The sequence below is a fragment of the Oncorhynchus clarkii genome, unplaced genomic scaffold, assembly GCF_045791955.1.
Source record: "Oncorhynchus clarkii lewisi isolate Uvic-CL-2024 unplaced genomic scaffold, UVic_Ocla_1.0 unplaced_contig_11192_pilon_pilon, whole genome shotgun sequence".
In the NCBI taxonomy this organism is placed as follows: Eukaryota; Metazoa; Chordata; class Actinopteri; order Salmoniformes; family Salmonidae; genus Oncorhynchus; species Oncorhynchus clarkii.
The window spans coordinates 1-19867 of NW_027259237.1; the positions used below are offsets into that span (position 1 = coordinate 1).

The window sequence follows — 19867 nt, forward strand, 5'->3', positions numbered from 1 at the left end:
CACTTTCTGTTTGGATTCCCTGGGGTTCAGCAGACCTCTGGTATGATGGCACCTGCTGCAGGAACAAGTCCCAGTCCGGCCCAGTGACTGGCAACTCTGTCTGGAAGTGGTTCCAGAACCTGGACAAATAACCAAGACAGGTACAATATTAGGGTCCCGACACACCAGTTGAGAATCGTTGCTCTAGTGTACAGCAATGCAATACAATAGACTGGTAGTGGTAGATGCCTGGGTCTGGTAAATTAGGAAGGAAGGGAGGGAAGGTGAGTAAACGAGGGCTTATCGGTGGTGGTAGATGTCTGGTAAGGGAGGAAGAAAGCAAAGGAGGGAAGGTGAGGAGACGAGGACTTACCGGTGGTGGTAGACGTCTGGCTCTCTGCTCAGACGGTTCTGGAAGCCGATATACAGGTCGTCCCAAAGAAGGCCATTCTTCACCACGTGCCTCATGACTCCGATCCTGTTCTTGATCTTTACAGAAGAGAAAGTAGTACACCGTCTATCTCTCAGTCCAATCAAGTTACATGAAATGGAAAACAAACGAACGATCCACTTGCAGATAAATGGCGGTTCCTTACAAAGCATGTTGGCATTTAAGCAGGGCAGGACTACAGCATCTGGGGCCCCGGGGCCCCTACCACCAGCTAAACAGCTAACTTCTTGCATTTCAACACATTTTGCCATGGGGCAGAGAGAAAAATGTGCTGTTTTATAGTTCAATTTATGCTATTCTACACATATGACAGAACATTTTTTCCATGTTAAATCGAATGTATTGCTATTCTACACATTTTGCCCTGTGTGCCCGTTCAGTAATCCGGAACTTACACTTCAGGCAGTAGTGAGAACTGAGCCAGTAACAATTATCTTCAACTGAAAACAGCTTGGCATCAGATTTTCATCTGCCAACCACAACACATTCAAAACCCTAAAGTTTTGCAGTAGCCTGCCATCTCGGTGTGTCTGTGCCTCGTACGTTCACCTCTTATGAGAATGACATGAGTCCAGGGAAATGTTATTCTTATGACAGATTTGTATCATGGTATGTTTCTGCCCCAGTTGTATTTTGTATTGATCCTTCTCATAAATGGATTGCAGTGTACAGTGTCTTCAGAAAGTATTCACACCCCTTGACCTTTTCCACATTTTGTTGTTACAGCCTGAATTACAAATGGATTACATTTAGCTTTTGTGTCACTGATCTACACACAATATCCCATAATGTCAAAGTGGAATTATGTTTTTTAGAAATGCTTACAAATGAATTAAAAATAATTAATCAATAAGTATTCAACCCCTTTGTTATTGCAAGCCTAAATAAGTTCAGGAATAAAACTGTGCTTAACAAGTCACAAGTTGCATTGACTCACTGTGTGCAATAATATTATTTAACATTGTTATTTTAAATGACGACCCCATCTCTGTACCCCACACATATAATTAGCTGTAAGTTGCCTCAGTCAAGCAGTGAATTTCAAGCACAGAGTCAACCACAAAGACCAGGGGGCTGGCACCTATTGGTAGATGGGGTGGGGGGGAGGGAGTAGAAGACATGGAATATCTCTTTGAGCATAATGAAGTTATTAATTACACTTTGGATGCTGTATTAATACACACAGTCATTACAAAGATAGAAGCGCCCTTCTTAAATCAGTTGCTGGAGAGGAAGGAAACCGCTCAGGGATTTCACCATGAGGCTAATTATGATTTTAAAACAGTTAGAGTTTAATGGCTGTTATGGGAGAAAACTGAAGATGGATAAACAACATTGTAGTTACTCCATAATACTAACCTAAATGACAGAGGGAAAAGGAGGAAGCCTGTAGAATATTTTTTTTTAACAAGGTACTAAAGTAATACTGCAAGAAATGTGGCAAAGAAAGTAACTTTTTGTCCTGAATGCAAAGTGTAATATTTGGAGAAAACGCAACATCACGGAATATAGCTAAGCACTGGCTAAATTCTAGAAAACCTGGTTCAGTCCAATAGACACCGGGAGACAAATTCTCCTTTCAGCAGGACAACCTAAAACAAGAGGCCAAATATACACTGGAGTTGCTTACCAAGACGACATTGAATGTTCCTGATTGGCCTGGTTAAAGTTTTAACTTCAATCAGCTTGAAAATCTATAGCATGGCTGTCTAGCAATGATAAACAACCAATTTGGCAGAGCTTGACGAATTATAAAATTATGGGCAAATATTGTACAATCCAGGTGTGCAAAGCTCTGAGACTAACTAGAAACCCAAACCGGCTGCACGCGTGCGCCATCGTGCATAAATGTATTTTGTCACCCCACACCAGATGCGATCACGACACGCAGGTTAAAATATCAAAACAAACTCTGAACCAATTATATTAATTTGGGGACAGGTCAAAAAGCGTTAAACATTTATGGCAATTTAGCTAGCTAGCTTGCACTTGCTAGCTAATTTGTCATATTTAGCTAGCTTGCTGTTCCTAGCTAATTTGTCCTGGGATATAAACATTGATGTTATTTTTCCTGAAATGCACAAGGTACTCTACTCCACCAATTAATCCACACATAAAACGGTCAACCGAATTGTTTCTAGTCTTCTCTCATCCTTCCAGGCTTTTTCTTCTCTTGACTTTATATTACGATTGGCAACTTTCATAAATTAGGTGCATTACCGCCACTGACCTTGTTCGTCTTTAGTCACCCACGTAGGTATAACCAATGAGGAGATGGCACGTGTGTACCTGCTTCTATAAACCAATGAGGAGAAGGGAGAGGCAGGACTTGCAGCGCAATCTGCATCAGAAATAGAAATGACTTCTATTTTAGCCCTTGGCAACGCAGACGCTCGTTGGCACGTGCGAGCAGTGCGAGTGCAATAATTGAATATAGATTCCTAAATTTATTTTGCAACGCTCACGCCCGTGACGCCAGCGGTGTGGTCAGCCTGTTACCGATGTGCCGTGAAGAAGTATTTGCCCCGTTTCTGATTCTCAATTTTTGCATATTTTTGATTCTGAATGTTATCAGATCTTCAACCAAACCTAATATTAGATAAAGGGAACCTAAGTTTAGATTTTTTTTAAATTTTTTAAATTTAATTAACAAAGTAATGCGACACCTGTGCGGTTCCCCTGTGCGAAAAAGTAATTGCCCTCTTACACTCAATAACTGGTTGTGCCACCTTTAGCTGCAATGACTGCAACCAAATTCTTCCCCTTAGTTGTTGATCAGTCTCTCACATCGCTGTTGAGGAATTTTGGCCTACTCTTGCATGTAGAACTGCTTTAACTCAGAAACATTTGTTGCTGCAACATTTCAAAAGTCTTGCTGCAACATTTCAATTGTGATTAGGTCTGGACTTTGACTAGGCCATTCCAAAACTTCAAATTTGTTGCTTTTTAGCCATTTTCATGTAGACTTGATTGTGTGTTTTGTATCATTGTCTTGCTGTATGACCCAGCTGCACTACAGCTTCAGCTCACAGACGGATGTCCTGACTTTCTACTGTAGAATTCTCTGATAAAGAGCAGAATTCATGGATCCTTCTATTCAAATCAAATCAAATTTTATTTGTCACATACACATGGTTAGCAGATGTTAATGCGAGTGTAGCGATCCTTCTATTAAGGTCCCGAGCCAGCAAAGCATCCCCAAACCAATACTGAAGGCACTGTACTTATCAAGCACTGCATTTAATCCAGCAAACAATTATCTTCAACTGAAAACAGGTTTACATCAGATTTGCATCTGCCAACAACAACACATTCAAACCCCTGAAGTTATGCATAGCAGCCTGCTATCTCTTTGTATCTGTGAACAGCGTTCACCTCATGAGAATGACATGAATAAAGGGAAAAGTTTATTCTTATTTACAATTTTACCAGACACTCTTATCCAGAGCGACTTACAGTAGCAATTAGGGTTACAGCGCATTTGGAAAGTATTCAAACCCATTGACATTTTCCACATTTTGTTACGTTACAGCCTTATTCTAATATTGATTTTTTTTTTAACTCTCATCTATACACAATACCCCATAATGACAAAGCAAAAACAGCTTTTTAGAAATTTTGTAAATGTATTGCATTTAAAAATATATATATATCACATTTACATAAGTATTCAGACCCTTTACTTTATTGAAACACCTTTGACAGCGATTACAGCCTTGATTCTTCTTGGACATGATACGACAAGCTTGGTACACCTGTATTTGGGGAGTTTCTCCCATTCTTTTCTGTAGATCCTCTCAAGCTCTGTCAGGTTGGATGGGGAGCGTAGCTGCACAGCTGTTTTCAGGTCTCTTCAGAGATGTTAGATTGGGTTTAAGTCCGGGCTTTGGCTGGGCCACTCAAGGACATTCAGAGACTTGTCCCAAAGCCAGGTTTCCTCCAGACGTGACGCTTGGCATTCAGGCCAAAGAGTTCAATCTTGGTTTCATCAGACCAGAGAATCCTGTTTGTCATGGTCTGAGAGTCCTTTAGGTGCCTTTTGGCATGTGCATTTTTACTGAGGAGTGGCTTCCGTCTGGCCACGTTACAATAAAGGCCTGATTTGTGGAGTGCTGCCGAGATGGTTGTCCTTCTGGAAGGTTCTCCCATCTCCACAGAGGAACTCTGGAGTTCTGTCAGAGTGACCATCGGGTTCTAGGTCACCTCCCTGACCAAGGCCCTTCTCCCCTGAATCCTCAGTTTAGCCAGGCGGCCAGCTCTAGGTAGAGTCTTGGTGGTTCCAAATGTCTTCCAATTAAGAATGAGGGAGGCCACTGTGTTCTAGGAGAACTTCAATGGTGCAGATCATTTTTGGTACCCATCTCCAGATCTGTGCCTCGACATAATCCTGTCTCGGAGCTCTATGGACAATTCCTTCAACCTCATGGCTTGGTTTGACATGTACTGTCAACAGTGGGACCTTATATAGACAGGTCTGTGCCTTTCCAAATCATGTCCAATCAATTGAATTTACAACCGGTGGACTCCAGTCAATTTGGAGAAACATCTCAAGGATGATGAATGGAAACAGGATGATGCACCTGAGCTCAATTTCGAGTCTCATAGCAAATGGTCTGAATATTTATGTAAAAAAGGTATTTTCTAATTTCTTTACATTTGCAAAAATAAATCTAAAAACCTATTTTTGCTTTGTCAATATGTGATATTGTGTAGACTGATGAGGATTTATTTTATTTAATCCATTTTAGAATAAGGCTGTAATATAACAAAATGTGGAAAAGTAAAGGGGTCTGAATACTTTCCGAATGCACTGTAAGTGCCTTGCTCAAGGGAACATCAAAATATTTTTCACATAGTAAGCTCAGGGATTTGAACCAGCAACCTTTCGGTAACTGGCCCAGTGCTCTTAACTGTTAGGCTACCTGCCACCGTTATGACAGATTTGTAACATGCTATGTTCCTGCTCCACAATGTTTGTTTTGATCCTTCTCAAGTTGAGTGCAGTGTACTTAATAGTATATAGGTGAGCAGGTGTTGTAGCCATGCTCACCTCCTCATAAGGGTGCTCTCTAGTGGGCCTCTGAGTAGGGAAGGACAGATCCATGAAGTCCACCAGATAGTTGTAGCCATTGGCTATCGGAATGAAGTCCTCATCTGTCTCTATGACCTTAAATACATATTACAAACAGTTAGGCTATGTTTAGTTGGAATTCAAACAATTTGCGTTATTCACTGACCTGCAGTTATGATAAATACCAGATAACTAGAATATGAATAACCAGAATAACCAGAATCAATAAACAGAATCTAAAGAATTACCAGAATCTTAAAAGAAAGTAGCAAAAGAATGAGAAGAATTGGAAAAGATTTGTTCTAATTTCAACCCTCGAACCCACTAGATTTGGGTAAAAAATATTTTTTTATTTTTCAAATTGATTGAACATGCCTGGCACAATGGAACCAAGGGTCATAGTCCCTAGAGTGTCAAGCCTGCCCATCTGGCAATCCAAGCAGCCAAAATCAGCTGTTCCAAGGGCAGTTTCCTGGACATTAAGCCTAGTCCTGGAACCCCCCAAAAATTCGATAGAGATTCTCCATTGAGCTTTTATTTTTTTTCAATTCAGGAATAGGCTTAGTCTGTGTCCGTGAGAGCGTCCGTACATGTTTTAAACATTCCAGAAATCTGCAGAGAGAGGAAGTGAATGGAAGGGGTCGCGTTCAGTCGGTACAAAACCTAGAAACGTTTTAAAATTGAGATTGTCCAATAATATTTAAAAATGTCCTTGCATGTTTTACTGCCTACTGAATGCGAGTCAGGAGTAACCAGGAGTGTATTCCTAAATTGCAGACTGTTGCAAAAAAGTTTAGTCAGTTTAATCCAAACAAAAAACATTTTGCAATGAAAACAAGTTTCTATTGGACAAATTCAGGCTTCCGTTTGGTTCCAAGAGGAAACAGTAATCGGTTTCTGTTGAAAAAACGTTTTGCAACAGTCTGCGACTAATGAATCCACCCCAGGAGTCAGCTTGTAGATGTGCAGTAGAGCACTAAGAGCTGTGAGGACTTTTATATGGACTGCAATATTTACCCGGACAACTAGATTGTAGTTTTTAAACCCTGCCCAGATGTAATAAAATTGGATCCAGCTTTTATGTTTAAATATCTCAGCGGTGATGGCCCTGTTCAGTTCATCCACGTACAAATCAAAGTCCCAACTGTCCTTATAGATGTTTGTCCCGGATGGAGGGTCGGTGATGGCTTTCCTGTGGTTATAGTCAAATCATACATGATTTAAAGTGCATTTTACCTGGGTTACAACATTAAAACGGAATGTAGAAAGAGAACATAATGGCAGACAATGTAGGGAAGTGAGGTAAAAATGGTTGACAATGTAAGGAAGTGATGCAATAATGGTAGATAATGTAGGAAAGTGATGTAATAATGGTAGACAATGTAGGGAAGTGATGTAATAGAGGTTAACAATGTAGGGAAGTGAGGTAATAATGGTATTGACAACAGAGGAAAACATCAAACACTAAAATGTGATTTGTGATTATTGATGATTGTTGGCATTTCTATGGAGTATGGACTGATATGACAGACATGGACACACACACGATTTGCTGATTGATGAGCAATCCTACCGGCTGGGGCTCATCAGAGCCAGTGCCAGATCGAGCACAGCGCCTGGCTTGGGTGTCCATGTTGTTATGCCTGGAGCGCTCTTCTTGATCAGGGCATTGAGCTCCTCCGCTTTGTTTTTCGTGTTAGTTTCCTTAATGTACCTGTCAGTTAACTTGTGTCAGTTGTCAATGTCAAATTGGGATGCAAGTTATATTGAGTGACTGCAATTGAAGCAATAAGAGGGGTCAAAACCTAACCTCAACCTAGAACGGAATTTGTACACAAAAGAGTAAACGTTTTGTAATACCTGTCTGAGGGATGTGCTTCGACAAAGTAACCGGCAAACGGGCAGTAGATCTTGGGCTGCAAGGATTTTACCAGCTGGGCCTTGTAGTTCATGAGCTTCTTCCTTTCATTCTTGATGAAATCAGCTTTCCAGCTCTCTGCAGGGTGAAATCGACACTAGTCAATGAGTGAATCTCAGTTGTGTTTCCTTGATTCCTCGCTTCCTCTCCCCTTGCCTCCTCCTCAAAATGCATTGGAGGAGAACATCCGAGGGAAGTAACCTCATATCTGTTCCGATGTGCTTTGAGGAGGAGATAAGGAGAGAGGAAATACAATTGAGATTCACTCCATCTGCAGTCAATAGCCAGGAAAACCCAAGGGAGCAATTCATTTCTCTGTTATTTGTCCGGCTATACATTTGGATGCTGTATACCTGTCCACCTCACCTGTGTATTTTCCTCCACTGAAGGTCATGGGGAAGCCAGACGCCCCTCCAGCAAAGTCGCTCATCATTAGGTCTACATTGTGGGGCAGTCGGCCGTAGTTTGGCCTGGTGCAGTCCACCGTGTTGAGGATCATATGACCTGGGTGGGAGAACCAGGATCAGATGCACCCGTCAAATGAGATAAGGTTGAGATAAGGCTTTAAGGTGCATCGTATGCCTACCAGGTGGCGCTGACATATACTTTTACTACTGAACTGACAAGGACCTGAATCAGACAGGATGTGCATGTTCAATAAAATAATGAGTCTTAATTATCCTGATGGAGCCCATCTTTATATGGATGTATAATCTGTTGGTGGATAAAGTGGGATGAAAGTCAGAATGTGTGACCTGCACTTGTACACTGACTGGACAAAACATTAGGAACACATGCTCTTTCCGTGAAATAGACTGACCAGGTGAATCCAGTTGAAGGGTATGATCACTTATTTAAATCCACTCCAATCAGTGTAGATGAAGGGGAGGAGGCAGGTTAAAGAAGGATTTTTAACCCTTGAGACATGGATTGTGTATGCGTGTCATTCAGAGGGTGAATGGGTAAGACAAAATATTTAAGTGCCTTTGAAGGGGGTATGGTAGTAGGTACCAGGCACACCGGTTTGAGTGTGTCAAGAACTGCAGCGCTGCTGGGTTTTTCATGCTCAACAGTATCAAGAATGGTTCACCACCCAAAAGAAATCCATCTAACTTGACACAACTGTGGGAAGCTTTGGAGTCAACATGGGCCAGCATCCCTGTGGAACACTTTCAATACCTTGTAGAGTCCATGCCAATAGAGTCCAATTGAGGTTGTTCTGATGGCAAAGGGGGGTGCAATTCAATATTAGGAAGGTGTTCCTAATGTTTCGTACACTCGGTGTATATACCACTTAGCAGACCCTTTTATGAAAAGTGACTTCCTGTGACTGCAGGAATTGAACCCAGGGCTCTGGCGAAGCTAGCACTACGTGCTCTTACAAAGGACATGATGACTACCTTTATATTCAACAATGATACAGGTGTCCAATTCAGGGTGCACTTCATCCTTCAGAATCATGAATCTGAGGTGCTCATCAATCTGACGGAGACAACAGGAGAAGGGCATTAAAGAAGAGCCTTTTGACAGAGGTTCCTTTATCGTATAAACTGTTCATGCAAAGTGAGCTGTTTATGCTTACGTTTTGCCAAATGCCAAAGGGAACGACGTTGATATTTGTCAGCTGCACCTGCCTTTTCTCCAGCATCCTGTAACATGATTCAAATGAGGACAGCATAAACCCATAAAGGTGACACTCTCATTTGTTTTATGGTTGTAAAACCATGTTAATGATTGACATATACAGTTGAAGTCGGAAGTTTACATACACCTTAGCCAAATACATTTAAACTCAGTTTTTCCACAATTCCTGACATTTAATCCCAGTAAAAATTCCCTGTTTTAGGTCAGTTAGGATCACCACTTTATTTTAATAATGTGAAATGTCAGAATAATAGTAGAGAGAATGATTTATTTCAGCTTTTATTTCTTTCGTCACATTCCCAGTGGGTCAGTAGTTTACATACTAATTGAGTGTATTTGGTAGCACTGCCTTCAAATTGTTTAATAACTTGGGTCTGTCACGATCGTTGTCTAAATAAGTGGACCAAGGCGCAGCGTGAGTAGAGTTCCACATTTTATTAATAGTGAAACTTCCCCCCCCCCCCCAAAAAAGATATAACGAACGTGAAATGTGTAGCTCACAATGGCACTCAAACAGAACAAAACAATATCCCCCAACGCAGGTGGGAAAAGGGACACACTAAGTATGATCCCCAATTAGAGGCAATGATATTCAGCTGCCTCCAATTGGGAACCATACTCACACACCAACATAGAACTATAATAACTAGAAAACCCCCCTAGTCATGCTGTGACCTATTACACCATAGAGAACCCTGATGGCTCTCTATGGTCAGGGTGTGACAGGGTCAAACATTTCAGGTAGCCTTCCACAAGCTTCCCACAATAAGTTGGGTGAATTTTGGCCCATTCCTCCTGACAGAGCTGGTGTAACTGAGTCAGGTTTGTAGGCCTCCTTGCTCGCACACGCTTTTTCAGTTCTGCCCACACATTTCCTATAGGATTGAGGTCAGGGCTTTGTGATGGCCACTCCAATAACTTGTCCTTAAGCCATTTTGCCACAACATTGGAAGTATGCTTGGGGTCATTGTCCATTTGGAAGTCCCATTTGCGACCAAGCTTTAACATCCTGACTGATGTCTTGAGATGCTGCTTCAAAATAATTTCCCATCTCATGATGCCATCTATTTTGTAAAGTGCACCAGTCCCTCCTGCAGCAAAGCACGCCCCCCCCCCCCCACCACAACATGATGCTGCCACCCCCATTCATCACGGTTGGGATGGTGCTCTTCAGCTTGCAAGCCTCCCCCTTTTTCCTCCAAAAATAACGATGGTCATTATGGCCAAAAAGTACTATTTTTGGCCCAATGTGCAGTTACAAACCGTAGTCTGGCTTTTTTATGGCGGTTTTGGAGCAGTGGCTTCTTACTTGCTGAGAGGCCTTTCAACTTATGTTGATATAGGACTCGTTTAACTGTGGATATAGATACTTTTGTACCTGTTTCCTCCAGCATCTTCACAAGGTCCTTTGCTTTTGTTCTGGGATTGAGACAAAACGCTTCTCCTTCCTGAGCGGTATGACGACTGCGTGGTCCCATGGTGTTTATAATTGCGTAATATTGTTTGTACAGATGAACATGGTACCTTCAGGCGTTTGGAAATTGCTCCCAGGTATGAACCTGACTTGAGGTCTACAATTTTTTTTCTGAGGTCTTGGCTGATTTCTTTTGATTTTCCCATGATGTCAAGCAAACAGGCACTGAATTTGAAGGTAGGCCTTGAAACACATCCACAGGTACACCTCCAATTGACTCAAATGATGTCAATTAGCCTATCAGAAGCTTCTAAAGCCAAGACATCATTTTATGGAATTTTCCAAGCTGGTTAAAGGCACAATCATCTTAGTGTATGTAAACTTCTGACCCACTTATTTTGTGATACAGTGATTTATAAGTGAAATAATCTGTGTGTAAACAATTTTTGGAAAAATTACTTCTGTCATGCACAAAGTAGGTGTCCTAACCGATGTGCCAAAACTATAGTTTGTTAACAAGATATTTGTGGGGTGGTTGAAAAACAAGTTTTAATGACTCCAACCTAAGTGTATGTAAACCTCCGAGTTCAACTGTATATAGATAACCCTTACCAGAACACTGGCCTTGATGTGTCGCCAACATAAATAGGAACATCGGGTCTTGTCGCAGAGAGGGATTTTAAGGTTGGGTAGCTGAAAATACATTTTTCAGGAATCATCTTAAAACGTCCTGCCTTCTGTGTGCTCATCCTTATAAGGAAAATTGGAATCAACATTTCTGCTTACTTCCGTAATTGAAATTAGGGTCCCACTTTAAACTAAGTACAACTTATAAAGGCTCAATATAGCTTACATAGATGATATGTGAAGCATTTATCTCATACTCTATAAATGGTGTATAAACATACATAGTTTATACACCATTTATACACCACCCTTTATACACCATTTATAGAATATGACACACACTTATAGATTATCTGTGAAGCATTTGCGTAGTGCTTCAGAAACTTCATGCATGCTATAAAATGCCTTTATACTTCGTTAAAGTGGGGCCAAAATGATAAATACATTGAAATCAGTCGCGGCTGGTGGGTGGAGATTGCGGAGGACGGGCTCATTGTAATGTTTGGAATAGTATGTGTTTGATACGTTCAGTCCATTCCCTTCCAGTTTCACTGAGCCCATCCTCCCATATCAATAGATTTCATTCCATACTCCATACAGATACCATCTCTACATACCTGTACCATACTCCATACAGGTTCCATCTCTACATACCTGTACCATACTCCATACAGATACCATCTCTACATACCTGTACCATACTCCATACAGGTACCATCTCTACATACCTGTACCATACAGGTACCATCTCTACATACCTGTACCATACTCCATACAGGTACCATCTCTACATGCCTTTACCATACAGGTTCCATCTCTACATACCTGTACCATACTCCATACTGGTACCATCTCTACATACCTGTACCATACTCCATACAGATACCATCTCTACATACCTGTACCATACTCCATACAGGTTCCATCTCTACATACCTGTACCATACTCCATACAGATACCATCTCTACATACCTGTACCATACTCCATACAGGTTCCATCTCTACATACCTGTACCATACTCCATACAGATACCATCTCTACATACCTGTACCATACTCCATACAGGTACCATCTCTACATGCCTGTACCATACTCCATACAGATACCATCTCTACATACCTGTACCATACTCCATACAGGTACCATCTCTACATGCCTGTACCATACTCCATACAGATACCATCTCTACATACCTGTACCATACTCCATACAGGTACCATCTCTACATACCTGTACCTTACTCCATACTGGTACCATCTCTACATACCTGTACCATACTCCATACAGGTACCATCTCTACATACCTGTACCATACTCCATACAGGTTCCATCTCTACATACCTGTACCATACTCCATACTGGTACCATCTCTACATACCTGTACCATACTCCATACAGGTACCATCTCTACATACCTGTACCATACTCCATACAGGTTCCATCTCTACATACCTGTACCATACTCCATACAGGTACCATCTCTACATACCTGTACCATACAGGTACCATCTCTACATATCTGTACCATACTCCATACAGGTACCATCTCTACATGCCTGTACCATACTCCATACAGGTACCATCTCTACATGCCTTTACCATACTCCATACAGATACCATCTCTACATGCCTGTACCATACTCCATACAGGTACCATCTCTACATGCCTTTACCATACTCCATACAGGTACCATCTCTACATATCTGTACCATACTCCATACAGGTACCATCTCTACATACCTATACCATACAGGTACCATCTCTACATACCTGTACCACATTCCATATAGGTACCATCTCTGAATACCTGAGGTGGTCGGAGTGCATGTGGCTGATGTAGATGAGGTCGGCCATGCACAGCCTTTCCATGGAGTCAGCAGGGGGCTCATGGAGCAGCCACCAGCCCCTGGCGAAGGCCGGACCCGTCAGCCAGGGGTCGAATATCATCTTCTTCCCCCCTAGCTGGAGCTCCATGCATGCATGGGTAAGGTAGGTCACCTGGAGGAACATGAAGGTTGAGTTTGGAGTGGAGAATCTTGTCGCCCGACGTGCTATCTTTTTAGATTTGCGTGCGGCGCTGTTGACCATCAATCACATTGATATAAATAGCCTGTCGGCCATATGGAGAAAATCTCAGAGGTGTCGGTGTTGGGACTGTCATTTCTGTGTCTCTGGAATTTAAATGAACACAGGGGAGATGGTCAAAAAGTAATCTGTGACCAACTGTCCCAGCAATGTGTCCTGCACTGTTGTTGGGCACGGCTATGATCGGAGATCTATCCCGATACGTAATCTAGAATCTTGGATGGCGGTTGGTGATATCTTTCAACCTTTGCCCATCTCCCTTATGTGTCCCAGGCTTAAGTTTGACACTGCAGCCTTTCAGGTGAGAGTACACCCTCAGATTTCACATTATAAAAGTGGTGATGAGATCAAAGATGAGTAGAAGATTGTGTAGACACACAACTCTCGGTTATCATTTTAAGGCTCATATTTGATTCACTCCGGGTAATTACTACTAGCCTTGGATCATAGCTAGTGTTTGTGTTCTTGTCACAAATGTGTGACTAAACAACATGGTAATGTGTTCCACATTAGTTTCAACCAGCCTGGTGAAGACATCTTTTTCATGACGAGACCAAGATCACAACCAGATCAAGACATGTTTTTCTGACCTTAACAAAACGTCTTTATACAACCAGTATACATCCTGACCATGACGTCATGTAAGATGTCATAATGTAATTGCAACCAGTTTTGCCCACTGGGAAAGGCCTCAGATCTGTCCAGCCGTGGGTGTGTGTGACGAGCTGTACTCACAGTCACCTCTCCCTCCTGCAGTTCCTGTGGATCCTGGGGGTCTGCCAACCAGGGGTCCCAGACGATCACCTCCACGAGCTGAAGACCACCCTCGTCTGTCATCACGACGTCTGTGTTAGCAAAATCAAGCCAAAGTCAAAACTCTTCCGATTAATAATCTAATGAATTACTTTTATTTGATTATCTTAAGTTGAAGTCGGAAGTTTACATACACTTTAGCCAAATACATTTAAACTCAGTTTTTCACAATTCCATTTAATCCTAGTAAATATTCTGTTTTAGGTCAGTTAGGATCACCACTTTATTTTAAGAATGTGAAATGTCAGAATAATAGTAGAGAGAATTATTTATTTTGGCTTTTATTTCTTTCGTCACATTCCCAGTGGGTCAGAAGTTTACATACACTGTCACACCCTGACCATAGAGAGCCTTTTTATTCTCTATGTTGGTTAGGTCGGGGTGTGGGTAATCTAGGTAGTTTTTCTCTATGTTGGCCTGGTATGGTTCCCAATCAGAGGCAGCTGTTTATCGTTGTCTCTGATTGGGGATCATATTTAGGCAGCCATTTCCCCACTGTGTTTTGTGGGATCTTGTTTCTGTGTAGTTACCTGTGAGCACTGCTTGAGCTTCACGTGTCTTTTATTCTTTTTTTTTTTTTGTTCGGTTCTTTGATAATTAAAAGTTGTCGAACCGATTTCACGCTATGCTTTGGTCTGAGTATGATTACAACGACGATCGTGACATACACTCAATTAGTATTTTGTAGCATTGCCTTTAAATGGTTTAACTTGGGTCAAACGTGACGGGATAGCCTTCCACAAGTTTCCCACAATACGTTGGGTGAATTTTGGCCCATTTCTCCTGACACAGTTGGTGTAACTGAGGCAGGTTTATAGGCCTCCTTGCTCGCACACGCTTTTTCAGTTCTGCCCACACATTTTCTATAGGATTGAGGTCAGGGCTTTGTGATGGCCACTCAAATACCTTGACTTTGTTGTCCTTAAGCCAGTTTGCCACAACTTTGGAAGTATGCTTGGGGTCATTGTCCATTTGCAAGACCCATTTGCGACCAAGCTTTAACTTCCTGACTGATGTCTTGAGATGTAGCTTCAATATGTCCACATAATTGTCCTCCCTCATGATGCCATCTATTTGTGAAGTGCACCAGTCCCTCCTGCAGCAACACAACCACACAACTTGATGCTGCCACCCGTGCTTCACGGTTGGGATGGTGTTCTTCGGCTTGCAAGCCTCCCCCTTTTTCCTCCAAACATAACGATGGTCATTATGGCCAAACAGTTCTAATTTTGTTTCATCAGACAAGAGGACATGTCTCCAAAAAGTACAATATTTTGTCCCCATGTGCAGTTGCAAACCGTAGTCTGGCTTTTTTATGGCAGTTTTGGAGCAGTGGCTTCTTCCTTGGCGAGCAGCCTTTCAGGTTATGTTGATATAGGACTCGTTTTACTGTCGATATAGATAATTTTCCTGAGCAGTATGACGGCTGCATGGTCCCATGGTGTTTATACTTGCGTACTATTATTTGTACAGATGAACGTGGTACCTTCAGGCGTTAGGAAATTGCTCCCAAGGATGAACCAGACTTGTGGAGGTCTATAAAAAATGTTTGAGTTCTTTTGATTTTCCCATGATGTCAAGCAACAAGGCACTGAGTTTGAAGGTAGGCCTTGAAATACATCCACAGGTGCAACTCCAATTGACTCAAATGATGTCAATTAGCCTATCAGTAAAGCCATGACATCATTTTCTGGAATTTTCCAAGCTGTTTAAAGGCACAGTCAACTTAGTGTATGTAAACTTCTGACCCACTGGAATTGTGATACAGTGAATTATAAGTGAAATAATCTGTCTGTAAACAATTGTTGGAAAGATTACATATGTCATGCACAAGGTAGATGTCCTAATTGACTTGCCAAAACTATAGTTTGTTAACAAGAAATTTGTGGATGGTTGAAAAACAAGTTCTAATGACTCCAACCTAAGTATATGTAAACCTCACACTTGAACTGTACATAGACATATTAAACATCTGACTTATTATTTACATTGTGTTCCTCATGTCATTGTTAGATGGCCAAAGGAATGGACAGCTGGAGCTGGGCACTCAGCCCACGGGACGCTGAACAGCGTCTACCTCCTAGTCATAAGACTGCTAAACAGTTAGTCCAGGTAGCTATTGGCTAACTATCTGCATTGACCCTTTTTGGACTAAGTCTTTTGACTCATCACATACGCTGCTGTTACAGTTTCTTATCTATCCTGTTACCTAGTCACTTTATCTCACCTATATGAACATATCTACCTCATACCCCTGCACATCTACTCGATACTGGTACCTCGTGTAACGTTATATAGCCAAGTTATCGTTACTCTGTGGATTTATTCCTTGTGTTATTATTTTTTTCTCTCAGCATTGTTGGGAAGGCCCGTAAGTAAGCATTTCACTGTTAGTCTACATCTGTTGTTTACGAAGCATGTGACATAACATTTGATTTAATGATCAGGATCACACAATGTGTACAAATATACACAAGTTGTCAGAGAACACAAAAGATTAGACATACCGTTTCATATAACCCAAAATGGCAAATAGACTTAAAATGCCATTCAATAACCTTTCAGGTTGAGAAAATGGCAGCTCAACTTACCCAGCTCATCCTGTGTGAAGCTGTCAGGAGGGTTCACATACTGCATAGTTGAGACGTTCAGCTTCCAGTAGTGTTTTGTACATCGGACCGTCCTGCATCAGAAAAACCTTTCAGTCCCATGGAATAGATGTGTTTTATCTAAGCCTCGGTATTAAAGAAGAAGTTCAGGATTTTACCACTTGATATTAAATGGTTCCTCAGCCTGAAAGTAGTCTATGGGCCAGGAGAAACTGTAATCCAAGGTTCGGTATTCTCTAAACAGCCGCTACTAACTCCAACTATCTTTAGTTGTAGAGTCCTGAACTTCCCTTTTAAGTCTACTTACCTTCCATCTAAGTCCTCTATGTCTTTGATGAACAGGCCTCCTTGGTGTTTGCATTGGTTCTTGCAGGCCTTCAGCTCTCCATTTTCTTTGTATATGATGTAGCACTTGCCATCATCTGGGCTCTTCTTAAAGTTGATGCCATCTTTGAGTGAGAACACCGCCTCAGAGTCCAGGGACAGCACTGTCTTTGAAGACTGGGCTGTCATTTGAGTGGTGGAATTGAAGTGCTGATGAGAAAAGTAGAGGAGTATAAGTGGATGGTACTCGTAAGAAGAATTTACAGGGGAACCAAACAGAAGTCATCAATAAAGGCAATAAAACAATCTATTCAGTTTATTACAAGTTGCAACAGGGAGATACTTCCAGCACAGAACCAGAGAAAATGTCTAACTGGCCTTATATCCTAATCAGCAGACAACTGTTCTGTAAACATCAGTCCCAGAGGCAAGTGGGAAGTCCAAACAAGTAAGTGACATTGCTACCGAATCACAGTGTTCAGACAATACAATAATAATCAGCGTGTCCTCGGTCCTTGTATCTCCAGTCTGGCATCAAACACTATCAACAGATGTGAGTTTAATCCATAACATACCGCGTCGAGGCTAGTGACCATCAACTCAAATATCACAAACAAAACACTGGAAATCGTGTATTACAGAAAGGGGAAATATATGAATATGCGGTAACACTTTACTTCACACCTAGTGTCATAACACATTATGACACGGTCATATCCATGTCATAGCAGCTGACAACGTGTCATAACCTGTCATAATATGCTCATAATATTGTTACATATGTTTAGACCTGTTGTGACATATATTATGATATTTTATGGGTGGTTATGACACATACGAGTTTCAAAACCCACAAAACCTACCACACAAGGCAAAACATTCCATTCCATTACACCATAGCCTACGTGTCAACAGTATTTTTTTAAAAATTGACTATATTAAATTATCATTGTAATTGCGCACAAAATGATGTCAGACATGCACTTACCCCAATGCTCTGTTTCTGATGACTGGGATGAATGCAAGAGCAGAAGCAGGACAAGACACCCTCTTTTTGACAGATGACTGGTATAAGGGCATGTATGTGATTGGCCAATCTGACTTATGTGATTATGATGGTCATAATGCTTCTTGAGTGTCAAAGTGTATTTTCTTAGTCCAAGTAAAGTGACACAGGATGGTCATAATGCTTCTTGACAGTCTCATAAAGTGTATTTTCTACAAGTTGTTTAAAATATGATAGCGAGAGACCTGAACCTACATTTTAGACAATAGCACAGATTCAAAGAATTAAACATTATACCATTATATTTACATGTTCATGGTTAGTTCAAATGAGTAATATCTAAATTCAAACAAATGTCAGTTCCTCATAGAGTACTGTGACACTTTGGGAACTAAATATTACATTGAAATGTATGGAATTACCAGGAGCAGACCTGGGTACAAATACATGAGTATTTATATTTGAAATACTGATCTTGTGTGAATGAGTATTATGTGGTCAAAATCCGCTACCTCTTAACATTTCCTACAAATAGTAGGCTATCCAAACACATTCTGCCAAATACCCAAGGAACAAACAGAAAGTGGGTTCAAATGCATAGAGTATTTCAATATTTTTACATTTCAATATTTTCAAATGCAGAAAAATGTGTTTCCAAGTGTATTTCCAAATACATTCCAATATTCAACTATTTGTATTTTCAAGTAAATACTTTCTTCGAAATGTCTTTGAAAGTGATTGAAATACCCCAAATTTGAACATGGGTCTGATTAGAAGACTGTTTTTTTGGTTGTAAGAGCAATCACCCTCAATTCATTGTTTTTTTAAAAATTTCAGCTCATATGACTGAAATTCATCCAAAGTTAACTTGTGAACTTAAAATTCAATTAACAGTTTCACAGAGTTCACAGAGCTTAATTTATGTCAATTACCATGAGCAAAATATATAAATTAGCTAAATGTTTTAATGCTATTAAGTGCTCTCCTCTGGGAATACAATGTACTGTATATATATATATATATATAACACTGTATATGTTTGTAGCGAAATAAATGAAATTCAATATTATAATGTATTTATCTGTTAAACAACTTTTGTCTGTCACCTTTAAACAATGTACATTTCTTAATAGTCACAACATAGCAAATATTAAGAGAGAAGCATAAATAAAGAGCATTACCTTGTACAGACTGTTATGTTGACTTGATACTTTGGAATTTGAAGTTTAGACCCAGATCAGTCTTTCTTTGTGCATTTGCATTGAGCAGTGAACTAATTGTTGTTGCTTAACAAGAAATAAGTGTTTGCCTCAGGAAATCCACCGCAAGAAAAGAGGTACAGAGAGAGACGAAGAAAGAGATTAAAAAGGTGAGATGCCTGTACAAGGACAAGGTGCAACAGATAATGTTACAGGGAGACTCTCCAGTACAAGGACAAGGTGCAACAGATAATGTCACAGGGAGTCTCTCCAGTACAAGGATAAGGTGCAACAGATAATGTCACAGGGAGACTGCTAGGATGGGCATTAAGAATATGGCAAATGCCCCCTTCAAAGGGAGGCAACATATCGATCCCACCCGGATGAGAGGGTGTGACTCTCTACAGCCAATGAACTCAACAAGTTCTTCACCCGCTTTGAAGCGGGGGGCGGCCCCGCTCCCCCTGCCTGTGTGAAGGAGGATGTCATGGCAACCGAGAGCGCCCTTGTCATCAATGAGGAAGTCATACCAGTGTTTAAAAGCACTGGAACATGAAAGAGCCCGGGCCTGATAACATAATCTATTGTTAGACCTATCTCAAAAACCTCTCATCCATCTGCATCAAATGACTACAGACCTTAGTAATGACTCCAGACCTCTTACCTCTCTCTTGATTAAATCTCTTGAAAAGATTAAGGCATACATCATCAACACCACCAGACA

The 19867-nt window shown here is 41.0% G+C and overlaps 1 protein-coding gene across 1 annotated transcript; it reads right to left on the bottom strand.

Moving 5' to 3' along the window:
• Window positions 1–35: 35 nt before the first annotated feature.
• On the bottom strand, window positions 36–17127 carry LOC139399908 (cytidine monophosphate-N-acetylneuraminic acid hydroxylase-like; the record flags this gene model as incomplete). The annotated part of the gene is made up of 14 exons (XM_071145034.1): window positions 16922–17127; window positions 16597–16688; window positions 13928–14037; window positions 12915–13105; window positions 11090–11170; window positions 9002–9068; window positions 8820–8901; window positions 7786–7923; window positions 7362–7497; window positions 7075–7215; window positions 6519–6693; window positions 5481–5597; window positions 353–468; window positions 36–119 (listed from the first exon to the last, which is right to left on the bottom strand). Coding segments are annotated over exons 1-14 (1736 nt in total), but the record flags the coding sequence as incomplete, so codon positions are not given.
• Window positions 17128–19867: the final 2740 nt, after the last annotated feature.